Here is a 16,582-nt window from a genome sequence, read left to right as displayed (position 1 = left end):
CCTTTTTTGTACTTAAATGTCAGTACTAGGGAATGGAACCTTTTTTATTAGCCACTCCCATCGTGGGCTATGTGCAGGGTAAACTTCCTTTTGCCTACATGAATCCTATAAGAGCAGCTCCTGTTCCATCAGTGTGGCATTTTTGTTTCCTATACCAGTCATCCTTATCAAAAGCAAAATACTGTGAAAGGGCAGGTGTTGCATCTCTTGCGCTCGCACGGGAAGATGTCGTGGGAAGGGGAGCGAGTGTTGGGGGTGATGGAAGAGTGGACCAGGGTGTCATGGAGGGAACAGTCCCTGCGGAATGTTGAAAGGGGAGGGGAGAGGAAGATGCATTTGGTGTTGGCATCGCGCTGGAGGTGGTGGAAATGGCAGAGGATGATCTAATGAATGTGGAGGCTGGTGAGGTGGAAGGTGAGGACAAGGGGGACCCTATCGTCATTCTGGGAGGGAGGGGAAGGGGTGAGGGCAGGAAATGGGACGGACATGGTCGAGGGCCCTCTCAACTACAGCCGAGGGGAATCGTCGCTTGAGGAAAAAGGAAGACATATCGGAAGCACTGCTGTGGAAGATGGCATTGTCAGAACAGATGCGACAGAGAAACTGGGAGAATGGAATGGAGTCCATATAGGAAGTGCGATGAGAGGAAGTCATTCTTATGATCTGTTCAAAAGCAATGGAGGAGATTTGTGAGGTCATTGTGAAGGAGTGCATGAAGACAGGCTAGGTACCAGTAGATTGGAAATAGGCTAACGTGGTGCCCATTTTCAAAAAGGGTGACAGTCGCAAGCAACTACGCACTCATCAGTATTGCTTCAATAATGGAAAAAATAATGTAATCAATTAGTAAGTCAATTTTGAAGATTAACAACTTGGTAAACAGCAATCAACATGGATTCAGAAGGGAGGATCCTGTCTGATCAACCTCCTTGACTTATTTTCAGGTACTGATACTTTACAACATCCATAAACAACATCCATTATCAATTTACATTTACATCAATTTCAAAGTTGCCGGTTATAGCGTCTTAGGTGCTCTGTTTATTTCGGGCAGAAACAGATGTACTTACTTACTAGTTCACACCTTGTTAACGTGATTCCCCATATTGTAGCATTTTCTGCATAATTAGCACAATGCTAAATCAGCCTGGAATGTGTTGTTTCTTTATGTTGTCTACTACAAGCACTTAACATCAGCTTTCAAGATATAGTAGAAACTTTGGTAGCTCTGGCAACATCGATCGAGACTTTAAACATCCTTCAGACCAAGGTTTTACTTGTATATGTTTGAATTTTATCTACGCATAAGTGAGAAGTAATTCTTAAACAATAGTATTGCTAATTTATTGTTTTTCCTCCTCATAATCCTATTAGATCTATACAAGAGATCTCTGACCGAGCTTACTTGCTATACTGGGACGACGGGTGCAACTGCCTATTAGATTCATATAAAAAGAAAGCCTTGCATTTGTAGAGCGTCTTTCATGACCTCAGGACGTCCAAAAGCGCTTCACGGCCAATGAATTACTTTTTGAAGTGTAGTCACTGTTGTAATGTAAGAAATGTGGCAGCCAATTTGCGCACAGCAAGGTCCCACAAAGAGCAATGTGATAATGACCAGATAATCCATTTCAGTGATGTTGGTTGAGGGATAAATATTGGCCAGGACACTGGGGAGAACTCCACTACTCTTCTTCAAAATGGTGCCATGGGATCTTTTACGTCCACCTGAGAGGGCAGACGGGGCCTCGGTTTAACATCTCATTCAAAAGACATCACCTCCAACAGTGCAGCATTCCCTCAGTAGTGCACGCCGAGATTTTGTGCTCAAGTCGCTGGAGTGGGAATTGAACCTACAACCTTCTGACTCAGAGATGAGAGTGCTACTCACTGAGCCACAGCTGACACTAAATTAAATCTATATTAAAGGTATAATTTTGTATATTCTTATTATAAAGAGGTTGCACTATGGAGGTCTACATCTTTCACTTACAGTCTGCATAGCATGAATCAGAAGAAATTTGCTTAATTACATATCTTCAAGAGAAGTCTTATTAAAAGTGGTGCTCACCTGCCATGAAGCCTGTCAAACGTTATACCAGCCAACCCGTATAGTGGACAAATCACTTTCGTGTGAATGTGCCCATTATAAGCGGTGGGAATTGTACTGGGGATTCAGGATAATTCTTGGAAATAGATTTTTAAAAATTGGTTGTAGGTTAGCAAGCTGTGAATACTAATTAAAGGAGATATGTTGGCTGCTGGGACTGTTGTGTGAGGTGCTGAAGGAATTAGCATTGGGGACCCTACTGTTTCCAATTTACATCAATGACTTGGAATCAGAAACTCAATACAAACTGGTCAAATTTTCAGATGATATCAAACTAGGAGTGGCAATTCAGGAACTGGACAAAATATTAATGGACAGACAGTGGGTTGGATGAAATTTATTACAGACACGTGTAAAGCATTGCGCATAGGAAGAAAAAATGGTCAATATAAGTACCCTATGAATGGTGTTGAAATAGCTAAAGATGAAGTTGAAAGAGTTCCAGCAGTTTTAGTAGACTCAATGCCCAATATGTCTCTTTTTAAAATTTGTTTTTGTGATGTGGGTAATGGTGCAAGGCCACATTTATTACTCATACCTAGATGCCCTGAGAAGGTTGTGATGGCCCTTCTCCTTGAACAGCTGCAGTCCTTGTGATGATGATGTTCCCACAGTGTTGTTAGGTAGGGAATGCCTGGATATTGACCCGGGTGATCAAGGAATGATGATATATGTTTAACCAATACAAAGAAGCAAACAAAATAAATACTGTAGAATGATGAACTATACAGCCAAAACTACAGTAGAGTAAAATTCAGAGAATGTTATGCTCAAACTATATGCTGCTCTGGTCAGACCACACTGTCAGTACATTTCTGGCCATCCAGACAACAAGGGAGACATGCAAGTGCTGGAGGCAGCTATGCCTTTGTCACCTCCAAATCTCCTCCAATGCTCCCCTGGCAGCCTCCCATCCTCCACCCTCCATAAACTTCAGCTCATCCAAAACTCTGCAGCCTCTATCCTTTCCCACACCAAATCCTACTCATCCATCACCCCTGTCCTTGTGACCTACATTGGCTCCCAGTCCTCCAACACATCCTCGTGTTTAAATCCCTTCACGGCATCACCCTTCCTTGTCTCTATAACCTCCTCAAACCCTACAAGCTCCTCCAAACTCTGTCTTTTGTGTACACCCCCTTAAAACCCATCTCTTTGACCAAGGTTTTGGGTACCCCCCTAATATCGCCTTTTCTTGGCATCCATTGTAGTTAGATTAAGCCTCTGTGACGCTCTTATGTTAAAGGCACTAAATAAATGCAAATTGTCGTTGTGGTTGGGAGGCAATACAGAGAAGAACCATGCGTCAGGGGACTAAGGTATGCGGAACAACTGGAGAAACATGGACTTTTCAACCTCAAAAGGAACCAATTAGAGGTGACCCAGATATCACAATGTAGGATTAAACGAATACTTAATGCAATAGTTTAATCAGATCCGATAACATATTTATCACTTTTCAGTGAGTTTCACCGATTTTGCTTTAAAATAGTTACCTGGCATTTTACTGAGAATACAACACAAGAGCTTTATTGATTGAAATGGATATACAGTATGTCTCACTCACTTTTTAAAAAATATGGGATAACAAGATACAAGTGTAGATAAAATAAGGGAGGAGGCAGAGCGATGACACGCATATTATATCCGATTTTTTGGGAGGGAGAAGGGAAAGACCTACTTTCTGCGAGAAAAAGTAAGCAGCTTCGAAGAGTTCGACGCTTTTAAAAATAGCCGCATTTCTACATAATTGGGCGTATCATATCTCTAGACAATTCAGCGAATCAACAGCCGGCCTAATTTAATGGTTTACGCTGACAAAAAATATAGCTTTCCCTTCGAGGCTCTGGGGAGGACGTCCATCTGCCAATTCGCCTATTGCTGGCGGAGGTCACATTTAAAGGCGGCGCTAGGGTGTGGGGAGCAGTGGGATTCACTCGGCCGGCTGCGTTAATTTGGGTTGCCTTATTTTTGCCTGTCGGTGTGAAGTTCCCTGACGCACTGCGGCCCAGGCCCTGCCTCCTCCCCGCCCCTCCCCTCCTCCCCGCCCCTCCCCTCCTCTCCTCCTCTCACCTGTTTCCCTTCACTTGCAGTCAGTCTCCGGCCGCCGCTTCCGGTTCTACCAATCGGTGGGAAGGCGGCGGGTGACGCGCTTCCTGTCGCTGTGCTGGGCTTGGCGATCAGTCAGAGCGGGACGGCCATTTTCACGAGTACCCTCTCCCCGTGCACCTCTGGAGGACCCTGACATCGCTCCCTGCCCGCGGTCTCCATGTTAGAGGGCGACAAGTGGCGTCGGAAACGTCACGTCTTTCGCGCCCGGAGCCGTTTGTCGCCGTCTCGGAGCCGGGAAGCAGTGTGGCGGCCGGTGAGCGCTGCCCCCGCTGAAGCCGGGCCTTGTTATTGAGGCTGGGAAGTCACTGCTGGCTGTGGGGTTTGCCCTGACTGTGGCAGCCCCCGCTCCCCAGCAACAGCAGCTCCTCCTCTGGGCGTAGAGCTCAGCAATCGACAGCGTTTGGAAACAATTGCACTTGAATATTTCCTAATCTCTTTGCACATTATTTATATGTTAAAAAATGTGGACCGACCTAAAGGATATTCGGCTTTATTAGACATTTATTTGTTACACGCTGCTGAATGTCACTAGGTACAATATAAATACAATCCGTCGGGCCGGCTTAGGTTAAAGCCCATTGCTTGTGAACATTTCGCCACTCATGTTCTGTTGATTCGGGTCTTCTACAATTATTTCGGCAACGGTGCTAAATTGGAACCAGAAGGAAAACAAAATGACTACTCGAACGCCATTACCTACAGTGAATGAACGCGAAACAGAGCATGTAAGTAATCTTCAATATGGCAAATGAGACCGAGGAAAAGGGAACACGGGATATCGTACACCCCGTGAACTTGAAAGCGTAAATGTCCAACTTGGCCTTGTCATGAAATTTACTTGGACCATGGCTTGGAAATGTTTTGCCGGTAAACTGGAATAAATGTTTCGAGTTGGGTTGATTTGAAAGCCTTTTCTAGATAAGATTAACTAGTTCACATCTTCCTGCTGCTCGAATGTTTCAGCTTTGCTGCGTGTGTTTGCCCCCCCCCCCCCTGTCAACATGGCACAGGGTAGCTGACAGGTGTCAGTGCACATCGCGCAGGCGTTAGATTTGACTGAATTCGTTGATCAGTTGGGACTGTCAAGTGAGCAGCTAGTTCGGTTTTATGGAATTTACGGTGCAAAGTAAGAATTGAAAGGGAACCAGTTTAATTAAGACATCGCCTCATCATTGCGCCTGACACTGAATCGTAATGCATCAAGACTATTTAGAAGGGATATAACAAATACAGTATTTAAGGCCTGAATTTTTAAAGCCCCAGGAATTCGCTATTGACATTCGTCTTTCTAAAATAGGATAGCATGCCTGTTACAAGAAGTATGTAGATCAGAAGGTATTACGAGTAGTTGGAGTTGTATACTCCTTTCAGGGTTTTGCCTTAAGGAGAATTGAAGACTATCTATAGCTGTAATTATGCTGGTTTATCATATTGGTAAATCATCTTAAAACAGCCACGGGTCTGGCTGGAAGTTGTGATTTTAAAAACTAGTTCAAAAGCTACCTTAATGTACTAAGGATCATAACGTACCAGAGAGTGTGCTAAAATAGGGGGCATTGAGCTTGTTAGTGATTGATTCCATATGCTAGCATAGAACTGCTAGCATAGAACTATTATAAACAAGTGTTATCACTAGGAATTAAATAAAGCATAATGGATTTTTGAAATTTTGGTACTATGTCTGTTTCAACTGTGAAAACACCCAGGAGTACAATTATGCATTTTGACCATTCAAATTGATTTTGCCTGGAGAACATTTGAGGTATACGATACGGGGGTGAAGAACTTCCATGTATGTATAGCTCTTTTCACATCCTCAGGATGTCTCAAAGCGCATCACAACCAATGAATTACTTTTGTCATTTTGTTTTGTGGCAGCCAATTTGCACACAGCAAAGTCCCACAAATAGCAATGAGACCACCTGATGAGTTAATCTGCTTGGAGGTAGTTGTGGGATGTATGTTTTCCAGAACAGTGGGAAGACTCTTCAAAAAGTGCAGTAGGGCTCAAATCCACAACCTCTGAATGAGAGGCAAGATTGCAATTACAGAGCTAACTAAAGGTTACATGCCTATCACTGGTAGTAATGGAGGTAATTTGAGATGATGCATTTACTGGTGCTAATGTAAGGAATCTTACAACACCAGGTTATAGTCCAACAGTTTTATTTGAAAATCACAAGTTTTCGGAGGCTTTCTCCTTCGTCACCTGACTAAGGAGAAAGCCTTACATTTGTCCACCCCAGTCCATCACCGGCATCTCCACATCATGGCTACTATTTACTGGTGCTAGTAATGGTTTGAGTTAAGATGATGAATTAACATTAGTTTCTCTTGTGTGAGGGGAGAGAAATAGGAATTCTGCAAGAAATAAATCTTGTGTATGTACCATTGGAGACTGTACTGAGAGGATCTGCAAGAATAAAACATGTTGATTTTGGTTTCTGAGCACTTTAGGATGTTTTTCTATGTTGAAAGTACTATCTAAATGGAAAGAACTTTAATTTATATGCAGCTTTCACATCCTTGGGACATCCCAAAGTGTGTTAGCCACTGAAGTACTTTTGAAGTGTATTTGTTTTTGTAATGTGGGGAAATGTGACAGCGAATTTGTCACAAGGTCCCACAAACAGCAGAGAGATAAATGATGAGTTGATCTGTTTCAGTGATGCTGGTTGAGTGATAAATGCTGGCCAGAACACCAGGTGAATTCCCCTGTAAGCTGTTGTAAATTTGCTCAATTATACTCAAAGATCTTGTCAAATTTTCCTTTTCTCATAACTGATTTTATCCAAATAAATCTGGATAGTAATATTAGCCTGTACCCATTGTAACTGAGTGGCATTTTTCTACCTTCTGAGGTGACGGAAGAATGTTTTGGGTTATTCATTGTATTCACCAGCAAACTACTTAATGTGATTTTGGGTTACTTGTTGGACTAGGCCTGTGTTCACCCATACTTGGCAGGGAATAAAGATGAAGGTTTTGGTTCATGGACTTGGTCCATTTATGACAACTGTACATAGCTGTGAACATGAGAAAGGTGTTGGGGCAGAGGGAAAAGCCTCAATGGTAACTTTTTTGCCACAAAAATATCACCTGCATCTGATGTTACCTTTCCCCCTCTATGCTGAAACTTTAATCCACACCCTTATTACCTCCTTGCCATCCTCTCCGTTTTCACCCTCCACAAATTATAACTCCTCCAAATTATAGCGATATGGGCCTTGGGCAAGGACAGAGTTATCAACTTTTTAAAAAATTTGTTCATGGGATGTGGGCGTCGCTGGCAAGGCTAGCATTGATTGCCCATCCCTAATTGCCCTTGAGAAGGTGGTGGTGAGCTGCCCCCTTGAACCGCTGCAGTCCGTGTGGTGAAGGTTCTCCTACAGTGCTGTTAGGTAGGGAGTTCCAGGATTTTGACCCAGCGACGATGAAGGAACGACTATATATTTCCAAGTCGGGATGGTGTGTGACTTTTTTTTATTCGTTCACGGGACGTGGGCGTCGCTGGCGAGGCCAGCATTTATTGCCCATCCCTAATTGCCCTCGAGAAGGTGGTGGTGAGCCGCCTTCTTGAACCGCTGCAGTCCGGAGGGGAACGTGCAGGTGGTGGTGGTGTTCCTATTTGCCTGCTGCCCTTGTCCTTCTAGGTGGTAGAGGTCGCGGGTTTGGTGTCGAAGAAGCCTTGGCGAGTTGCTGCAGTGCATCCTGTGGATGGTAGTCGCGGCAGCGACGGTGTGCCAGTGGTGAAGGGAGTGAATGTTTAGGGTGGTGGATGGGGTGCCAATCAAGCGGGCTGCTTTGTCCTGGATGGTGTCGAGCTTCTTGAGTGTCGTTAGAGCTGCACACATCCAGGCAAGTGGAGAGTATTCCATTGCACTCTTGACTTGTGCCTTGTAGATGGTGGAAAGGCTTTGGGGAGTCGGGAGGTGAATCACTCGCCGCAGAATACCCAGCCTCTGACCTGCTCTTGTAGCCACAGTATTTATGTGGCTGTTCGTTAGTTTCTGGTCAATGGTGACTCCCAGGATGTTGGTGGTGGGGGATTTGGCGATGGTAATGCCGTTATACGTCAAGGGGAGGTGGTTAAACTCTCTTGTTGGAGTTGGTCATTGTCTGGCGCGAATGTTACTTGCCGCTTATCAGCCCAAGCCTGGATGTTGTCCAGGCCTTGCTGCATGCGAGCACGGACTGCTTCATTGTCTGAGGAGTTGTGAATGGAACTGAACACTGTGCAATCGTCAGCGAACATCCCCATTTCTGACCTTATGATGGAGGGAAGGTCATTGATGAAGAAGCTGAAGGTGGTTGGGCCTAGGACACTACCCTGAGGAACTCCTGCAGCAATGTCCTGGGGCTGAGATGATTGGTCTCCAACAACCACTACGATATTCCTTTGTGCTAGATACGACTCCAGCCACTGGAGAGTTTTCCCCCTGATTCCCATTGACTTCAATTTTACTAGTGCTCCTTGGTGACACACTCGGTCAAATGCTGCCTTGATGTCAAGGGCAGTCACTCTCACCTCACCTCTGGAATTCAGCTCTTTTGTCCATGTTTGGACCAAGGCAGTAATGAGGTCTGGAGCCGAGTGGTCCTGGCGGAGCCCAAACTGAGTATCGGTGAGCAGGTTATTGGTGAGTGAGTGCCGCTTGATAGCACTGCCAACGACACCTTCCACCTTTGCTGATGATTGAGAGTAGGCTGATGGGGCGGTAATTGGCCGGATTGGATTTGTCCTGCTTTTTGTGGACAGGACATACCTGGGCAATTTTCCACATTGTCGGGTAGATGCCAGTGTTGTAGCTGTAGTGGAACAGTTTGGCTGGAGGCGCAGCTAGTTCTGGAGCACAAGCCTTCAGCACTACAGCCGGGATGTTGTCGGGGCCCAAAGCCTTTGTTGTATCCTGTGCACTCAGCCGTTTCTTGATATCACGTGAAGTGAACCGAATTGGCTGAAAACTGGCTTCTGTGATGAACTTGCCAAGTTCCCTATGAACCAGCAAGTTAACTATAAGATCCTCATTATCTGTTTTTAAAATCCTCCATTGCCTTGCCCCGCATTACCTTTTCCAATAGTATGATCTAATCTGACGTTGGCCTATTCCTCTTTCCACCATAGAATCATAGAAAGATTACAGTATTCAGCCCATCGAGTCCGTGCTGGCTCTATGCAAATCAATCCGGCTGGTCCCACTCCCCCGCCCTTTCCCCGTAGCCCTGCAAATTTTTTCCTTTCAAGTACTTATCCAGTTCCCTTTTTTGAAGGCCATGATCGAATCTGCCTCCACCACCCCCTCAGGCAGTGCATTCCAGATCCTAACCACTTGCTGTGTGTAAAAAAAAAAGTTTTTCCTCATGTCACCTCTGGTTCTTTTGTTAATCACTTTAAATCTATGTCCTCTGGTCTTTGACCCTTCTGCCATTGGGAATAGTTTCTCTCTATCTACTCTGTCTAGACCCTTCATGATGTCTATCAAATCTCCTCGCAACCGTCTCTGTTCCAAGGAGAGCGACCCCAGTTTCTCCAGTCTATACAGGTAACTGAAGTCCCTCATCCCTGGAATCATTCTAGTAAATCTCTTCTGCACCGTTTCTAAGGCCTTCACATTTTCCTGAAGTGCGGTGCCCAGAACGGGATACAATACTCCAGTTGTGGCCGAACCAGTGTTTTATAAAGGAGGTTCATGACTTCCATGCTTTTGGACTCTATGCCTCTATTTATAAAGCCCAGGATCCCGTATGCTTTTTTAACCACTTTCTCAACCTGCCCTGCCACCTTCAACGATTTGTGCACATATACCACCAGATCTCTCTGTTCCTGTACCCCTTTGAGTTGTGCCCTCTAGTTTATATTGTCTCTCCTTGTTCTTCCTACTGAAATGTATCACTTTGCATTTTTCTGTGTTAAATTTCATCTGCCAATTGTCTGCCCATGCCATCAACCTGACTATATCCTCTTGAAATCCATCACTATCCTCCTCACTGTTTACTACCCTTCCAAGTTTTGTGTCATCTGCAAATTTTGAAATTGTACCCTGTACACCCAAGTCCAAGTCATTAATATATATCAAGAAAAGCAGTGGTCCCAGCACTGACCCCTGGGGAACACCACTGTACATCTCCCTCCAGTCCAAAAAACAATCGTTCACCACTACTCCCTGTTTCCTGTCCCTTAGCCGATTCTGTATCCATGTTGCTACTGCCCCCTTTATTACTTGGGCCGCAATCTTGATGATAAGCCTACCGTGTGGCACTTTATCAAACGCCTTTTAAAAATCCATATACACCACATCAACTGCATTGCCCTCATCTATCCTCTGTTACCTCATCAAAAAACTGTATCAGGTTAGTTAAACACGATTTGCCTTTAACAAATCTGTGCTGGCTTTCCTTAATTAACCCACCCTCGTCCAAGTGACTGTTAATTCTGTCCCGGATTATCGTTTCTAAAAGTTTCCCCACCACTGAGGTTAAACTGACTGGCCTATAGTTGCTGGGTTTATCCTTACAATCTTTTTTGAACAAGGGTGTAACATTTGCAATTCTCCAGTCCCCTGGCACCCCCGTATCTACAGATGTTTGGAAGATTATGACCAGTACCTCTGCAATATCCATCCTTACTTCCCTCGGCAGCTGCTTCTTGAGCCTCTGGAATTCAGGAATTCTTTCTCCCAGCCTCTCGGCCTTGCCACATCCCTCACGGCCTTCAAAAGCCTTCTTAGACTCCTAATAGTCCTTGCTCCATGTAGAAAATGCTTTTGAAGATATCTCTTCACATGAGGATTGCTATAGAAATGGAAGTTGTTGTAACATACATTAGATAATTGGTTGAAGTGCAATTTTTCCCTATTGCATTTTGGTATTTATGCATTAATTAAGCCTTGCGATAGCATTGTAATGCATGATCTGAGCTTTAAAAAAATCTCATTATAAAGACATTTCAGATTAATATTCTAAATTCTTGCATCAACCTAAAAAGAATAATTACAAAAATAACGTATTACAGAGATTTCAAATTTCTCCTTTCCTGAAGAGCAGAACAAAACTTTGGCTTAAGAGATGAGTTCATTTTGAGCTTAGTTTGGTGGACTGAAGGGTAATGCTTTCAAGGTACATGTCAATAACGCAATAAGTGCTCACATTCTTAATTCCATGAACTTTTTAAAACATAGATTTCTGACTTGGGTTTCTTTTGATGAGTTTGTTGAAGTGGATTTGAAACGGCTGAAGATTTTATACTAATATCCTTATTTTCCCCCCATCTCAGCACACTTCTCACATGGATGGCCGCTCGGAAGTTTCTTCTCGGTCAACCCGCTCTGGGGGAGCTCGATGCCGGAATTCAATTACATCTTGTGCTGATGAACAACCGCACATAGGAAACTATAGGCTTCTGAAAACCATCGGCAAGGGAAACTTTGCCAAGGTGAAACTGGCTAGACATACCCTCACTGGAAGAGAGGTAAATTGATCTGCATAGGCCTAGTTTATTGGTACTTTTTTTTTTAGTATGTTGGACTTCCTCTGTCTGAATTGTTAGTTTATAATTTATTCTCATTTTTAGGTTGTTGCATTATTTTTCCTGGCTGAATGGTAAATGCTTCTGAGCCTCTGGTAGTCTTAAGTCAGTCATTAGGAAATGTGCACGAGCTGCCTAGGGTGACTCTTCCTGTTTCCTCTCCTTGCTTGTGAAGAAGTGCATAACTTTCACTTGGCACCTCCCATTTTGATGGAGTTTGGAAACTCACCATGTGAAATTGGGTATAAATCAGCCAAATACTTAAATATTTCATTTACACTTTTAAAATTAACTGTAAATTATATCTGTATCTTCAAAAGGTGTTGGTAGAATGCACCCTGAACATTTATTATCCTCTGCCACGAAACAGTTTAGTGAAAGAGAAATCTGAACCCCTTCCCCTCTTTTTGACCCTGACCTGAACTACAAGCCCCATATCTTGGACATCACCAAGGGTGCTTATTTTCACATCAACAACATCACCTGCTGCCGCTTTTAACTCACCTCAGTCGCAACTGAAACCGTCATCCATGCCTCCATCACCTCCAAGCTCAACTTCTCCAATGCATTCTTTGTTGACCTCCAACTTTCTTAAACTTCAGCTTGTCCATAACTCCACTGCCTGCGTCCACTAAGCCCCTAATGCCCCGCCTTGGCCAACCTCCATTGTCCCCACTGTCTCCCCACACATTAACTTGAAAATCATCATTCTTGTTTACAAATCCCTTTAAGGCCTTACCATACCTAACCTCTGGAACTTCCTTCAAACCTACATCCCAGCTCATGCCTTTCACTCTTCCATGTCAGACCTACTGTGTATTCCCACTCCAGTCTACCATCGGTTGCAGAGCCTTCAGCTGCCTCAGCCTGCACTCAGGGAACTCCCTCCGTAAATACTTCTTGGCGTGCTACTTTTTTTCCTTACTTTAAAAAATCTACCTTTTCCACTATCTCTCTTCCTAATACTTATGTAGCTACCGCTAAGGGTTTGTTTATTTTCCCCTTCTATGAAGTGCCATGTGACGTTTATTATGTTAAAGGCACTATATAAATGCAAATCAGATTTCTTCTTAACCTTTTTTGTTTTAATGGAAGGCGCCCCAGTTTCACTAGTGTCTCCACATAACTTATGCCTCATCCCTGATATCATCTTGGTGAATCTCTTTTGCACCCTTTCCATGGCCTTGATGTCTTTCCTAAAGTAGGTGCCAAAAACTGGACTCAATATTCTAACTGTGGCCCAATCAATGATTTGTGTAGGTGTAGCATTACATCTTTCCTTTTGTACTCAATGTCGCTATTCATAATCCTTTATAATTTAGTCCTCTCACCTTTAAAGAATTGTGTACCTGAATCCCCTAAGTTCTGCTCTTCTACTCCTTTTAAAGTTTTACTATTTAGTGTATTCTTCCTCCCCCAAATCAAATTTCTTTGTATTAAATTTCTGCTAACCTGTCTGTGCCCCCCTGAAGTTGTTTACAGTCCTCTTCTCAGCTAATCATTAAGAATAGCAATGGTCACGACACTAACCCCTGAGGGGGGGTTGGGGGGGGGGCGGTGAGGGGTGAAGGGACACCACTGTTAAATCCTTCCAGTCTGAAAGGCATCCATTAACCACAGTTGATTATTCCGACTATTTATCAATCTTTGAGTAAAAATAAAAATTCCTAAAATACCTTATCTGTTCTAAACTTACTTTTCATTTCCTCTGGCGGTACTTGGTGTACTTTGAAGTAATGATCTAAGTTTGGGGTCCCCTCATTGAATGGCTCGGTATTAATCCAGTGAGTAGTTGAGCTATACAGATCAGGAAGGCCCCAAACTCAATTCCCTGGTCCCTGCTAAGTTAGTTGATTTCAGCTGGGGTGGTGGTATGGGCACCACAGGTGACCTTGACACCCTAGGTGACCTTGACACCCTTGGGTTAGGGAAGGGAGAATAGGCCAGGGTTCCTGCTGCAGAAAATGTGTGTGCAGACATTGGGTGAGGATAGGATCGCGCTGTATAATGAGGATAGGCTGTACTGTGCCCCTGTGTTTCAATAGCCTACCAACATTCATTGTTGAGGACTAATATATTAAAAGTGGCCACTAAGTAATGTAAAAGTATTTCAGGGTGACTGATGTTAGTGTAACTGTACTCAAATGCTTTTAGGAGACGATGGGAGAGAATGAATGAGATGGCAAAATATATGATTTTCTTAATTTATTGCCTCAATTTACTGCCACCACTACCAGCTTCTCTAATCTTTCCTCATAGGATGAACATTGGGCTCTACAGTATAGGAAGGATATTAAGGCTTTAGAGAGGGTACAGATTTAGTGGGATGCTGCCTGGTATGAGGAAATGCAAATGCGAAGAACAACTTGGAAAAACTGGGGCTTTTTTCATTAGAACAATGCAGATTTCGGGACGATATAATAGAAGTGCTTAAAATTATGAATTGTGAGATCAGATAGATAGAAGCAGACTGTTTCCAGTAGTTGAGGGGTCAAGAACAAGGGTCCATAGATACAAGATTGTGTGAAGGAGTTTCTCCTACCAAATGTTCTAAATCTCTTACATTCAGAGTTGAGGCTGTGGAATTCACTTCCAAGGTTAGTGGTTGAAGCAGAAACTATGTTAACATTCAAGATTAAATTGGATATGCAGATGAAGGAAAAGGGGTTGATGAGATATGGGAACAGGGTGGGTAATTGTGATTAGAACTATTTTCTCACGTGGAGGGTAAACACTGTTATGGTCTGTTTCTGTGTTGTAACTTCTATGTATTTCAATATTGCTGTTTTCTTATGCAATTACAGAACATTTTTTGAAATGTGGTAACCGAAACTGATTTTGGTATTATGAGTGTCGTCTAACCAATACATTGCAAAATCTTGGTATAACTTCTATAAACCTGGTATTGTTTTGTTGTGGCAATATTTCTTAGCATTTTAATTGTTTTGCCACTTTGGGTATTCAATCTATGTACAATACTTTGAATGTACCTGCGTTAACTTTCATTTGCCATGTTTTGCCCGAATAAGAACATAAGAAATAGGAGCAGGAGTAGGCCATCCGGCCCTTCGAGCCTGCTCCGCCATTCAACAAGATCGTGGCTGATCTTCTACCTAAACGCCATTTTCCTGCACTATCCCCATATCCCTTGATGCCTTTAATATCTAGAAATCTATCAATCTCTGTTTTGAATGTACTCAATGACTGAGCCTCCACAGCCCTCTGGGGTAGAAAATTCCAAAGATTCACCACCCTCTGAGTGAAGAAATTTCTCCTCATCTCAGTCCTAAATGGCCTACCCCAAATTCTGAGACTGTGACCCCTGGTTCTAGACTCCCCAGCCAGGGGAAATATCCTTCCTGCATCTACCCTGTTGAGTCCTGTAAGAATTTTGTATGTTCCAATGAGATCACCTCTCATTCTTCTAAACTCGAGAGAATACAGGCCTAGTCTACTCAATCTCTCCTCATACAACAGTCTAGCCATCCCAGGAATCAGTCTGGTGAACCTTCATTGCACTCCCTCTATGGCAAGTATATCCTTCCTTAGGTAAGGAGACCAAAATTGTACAGAATACTCCAGGTGCGGTCTCACCAAGGCCCTATATAATTGCAGTAAGACATCTTTACTCCTGTACTCAAATCCTCTTGTAATAAAGGCCAACATACCATTTGCTTGCTGCACCTGCATGTTAGCTTTCAGTGACTCATGTACAAGGACACCCAGGTCCCTTTTAAAAAAAATACTCTGCATTTCTGTTTTTCCTACCAAAGTGGATAACGTCACATTTTTCCACATTATATTCCATCTGCCATGTTCTTGCCCACTCACTTATCCTGTCTATATCCCTTGAAGCCTCTTTGTATCCTCCTCACAACTCACATTCCCACCTAGTTTTGTGTCATCAGCAAACTTGGAAATATTACATTTGGTCCCCTCATCCAAATCATTGAGATAGATTGTGAATAGCTGGGGCCCAAGCACCGTCCCTGCGGTACCCCACTAGTCACAGTCTGCCAACCTGGAAAAGACCCGTTTGTTCCTACTCTCTGTTTTCTGTCTGTTAACCAATTCTCATTTCCATGTGCTCTAACTTTGTTCACCAATCTCCTGTGTGGGACCTTATCGAAAGCCTTCTGAAAATCCAAATACACCACATCCACTGGTTCCCCCTTATCTATTCTACTAGTTGCATCCTCAAATCTATGTTGACTCTACCAAATCCTATTATTATTTTCTCAATGTCCTGTTATCACATCCTTTATAATAGATTCTAGCATTTTCCCTACTACTGATGTCAGGCTAACAGGCCTGTAGTTCCCTGTTTTCTCTCCCTCCTTTCTTAAATAGTGGGGTTACATTTGCTACCCTCCAATCTGCAGGAACCATTCCAGAATCTGTAGGATTTTAGAAGATGACGACCAATGCATCCACTATCTCTACAGCCACCTCTTTCAAAACCCTGGGATGTAGATCATCAGGTCCTTGGGATTTATTGACTTTCAGTCCCATTAATTTTTCTAGTACTTTTTTTTTACTAATACTAATTTCTTTCAGTTCCTCATTCTCGCCAGACCCTTGGTTTCTCTAGTATTTCTGGGAGGTTTTTTGTGTCTTCTTCGAAGACAGACACAAGGTATTTGTTTAATTTCTCTGCCATTTCCTTGCATAACTAACTCAATTCCTTTTCCAAATCTTTAGTTGTTACTTTTTTTCCTACTGTTCACCATAATTTTGTACCAATGACAAAATATGTTGATCTGCTACTTGTGTGATTCTCTTAATTGATCATCTCAACTTACTACCACCAAATGGATTTGAGTACAGGAGCAGGG

General features: G+C 43.2%; 1 protein-coding gene across 10 annotated transcripts in view; it reads left to right on the top strand.

Moving 5' to 3' along the window:
• The first annotated feature begins 4,234 nt into the window (after positions 1-4,234).
• The window catches only part of mark3a (MAP/microtubule affinity-regulating kinase 3a), a 169,959-nt gene continuing 157,611 nt past the window's right edge, over positions 4,235-16,582 (top strand). For 3 of the 10 annotated variants that reach the window (XM_067991745.1, XM_067991746.1, XM_067991744.1), the window contains exons 1-2: positions 4,244-4,947; positions 11,496-11,690. In XM_067991745.1, coding sequence (XP_067847846.1) covers positions 4,897-4,947; positions 11,496-11,690 — 246 coding nt within the window. In that variant the 5' untranslated portion in view covers positions 4,244-4,896. Of the gene's footprint in view, positions 4,948-11,495; positions 11,691-16,582 lie in introns of all 10 variants that reach the window. The other 7 variants (XM_067991753.1, XM_067991754.1, XM_067991752.1 and 4 more) reach the window with 7 other exon arrangements.

This window comes from Heptranchias perlo, chromosome 10, assembly GCF_035084215.1.
Source record: "Heptranchias perlo isolate sHepPer1 chromosome 10, sHepPer1.hap1, whole genome shotgun sequence".
NCBI classification, from domain to species: Eukaryota; Metazoa; Chordata; class Chondrichthyes; order Hexanchiformes; family Hexanchidae; genus Heptranchias; species Heptranchias perlo.
Note: the sequence above shows the minus strand (reverse complement) of the source record. Positions and strands in the feature narration are given on the sequence as shown.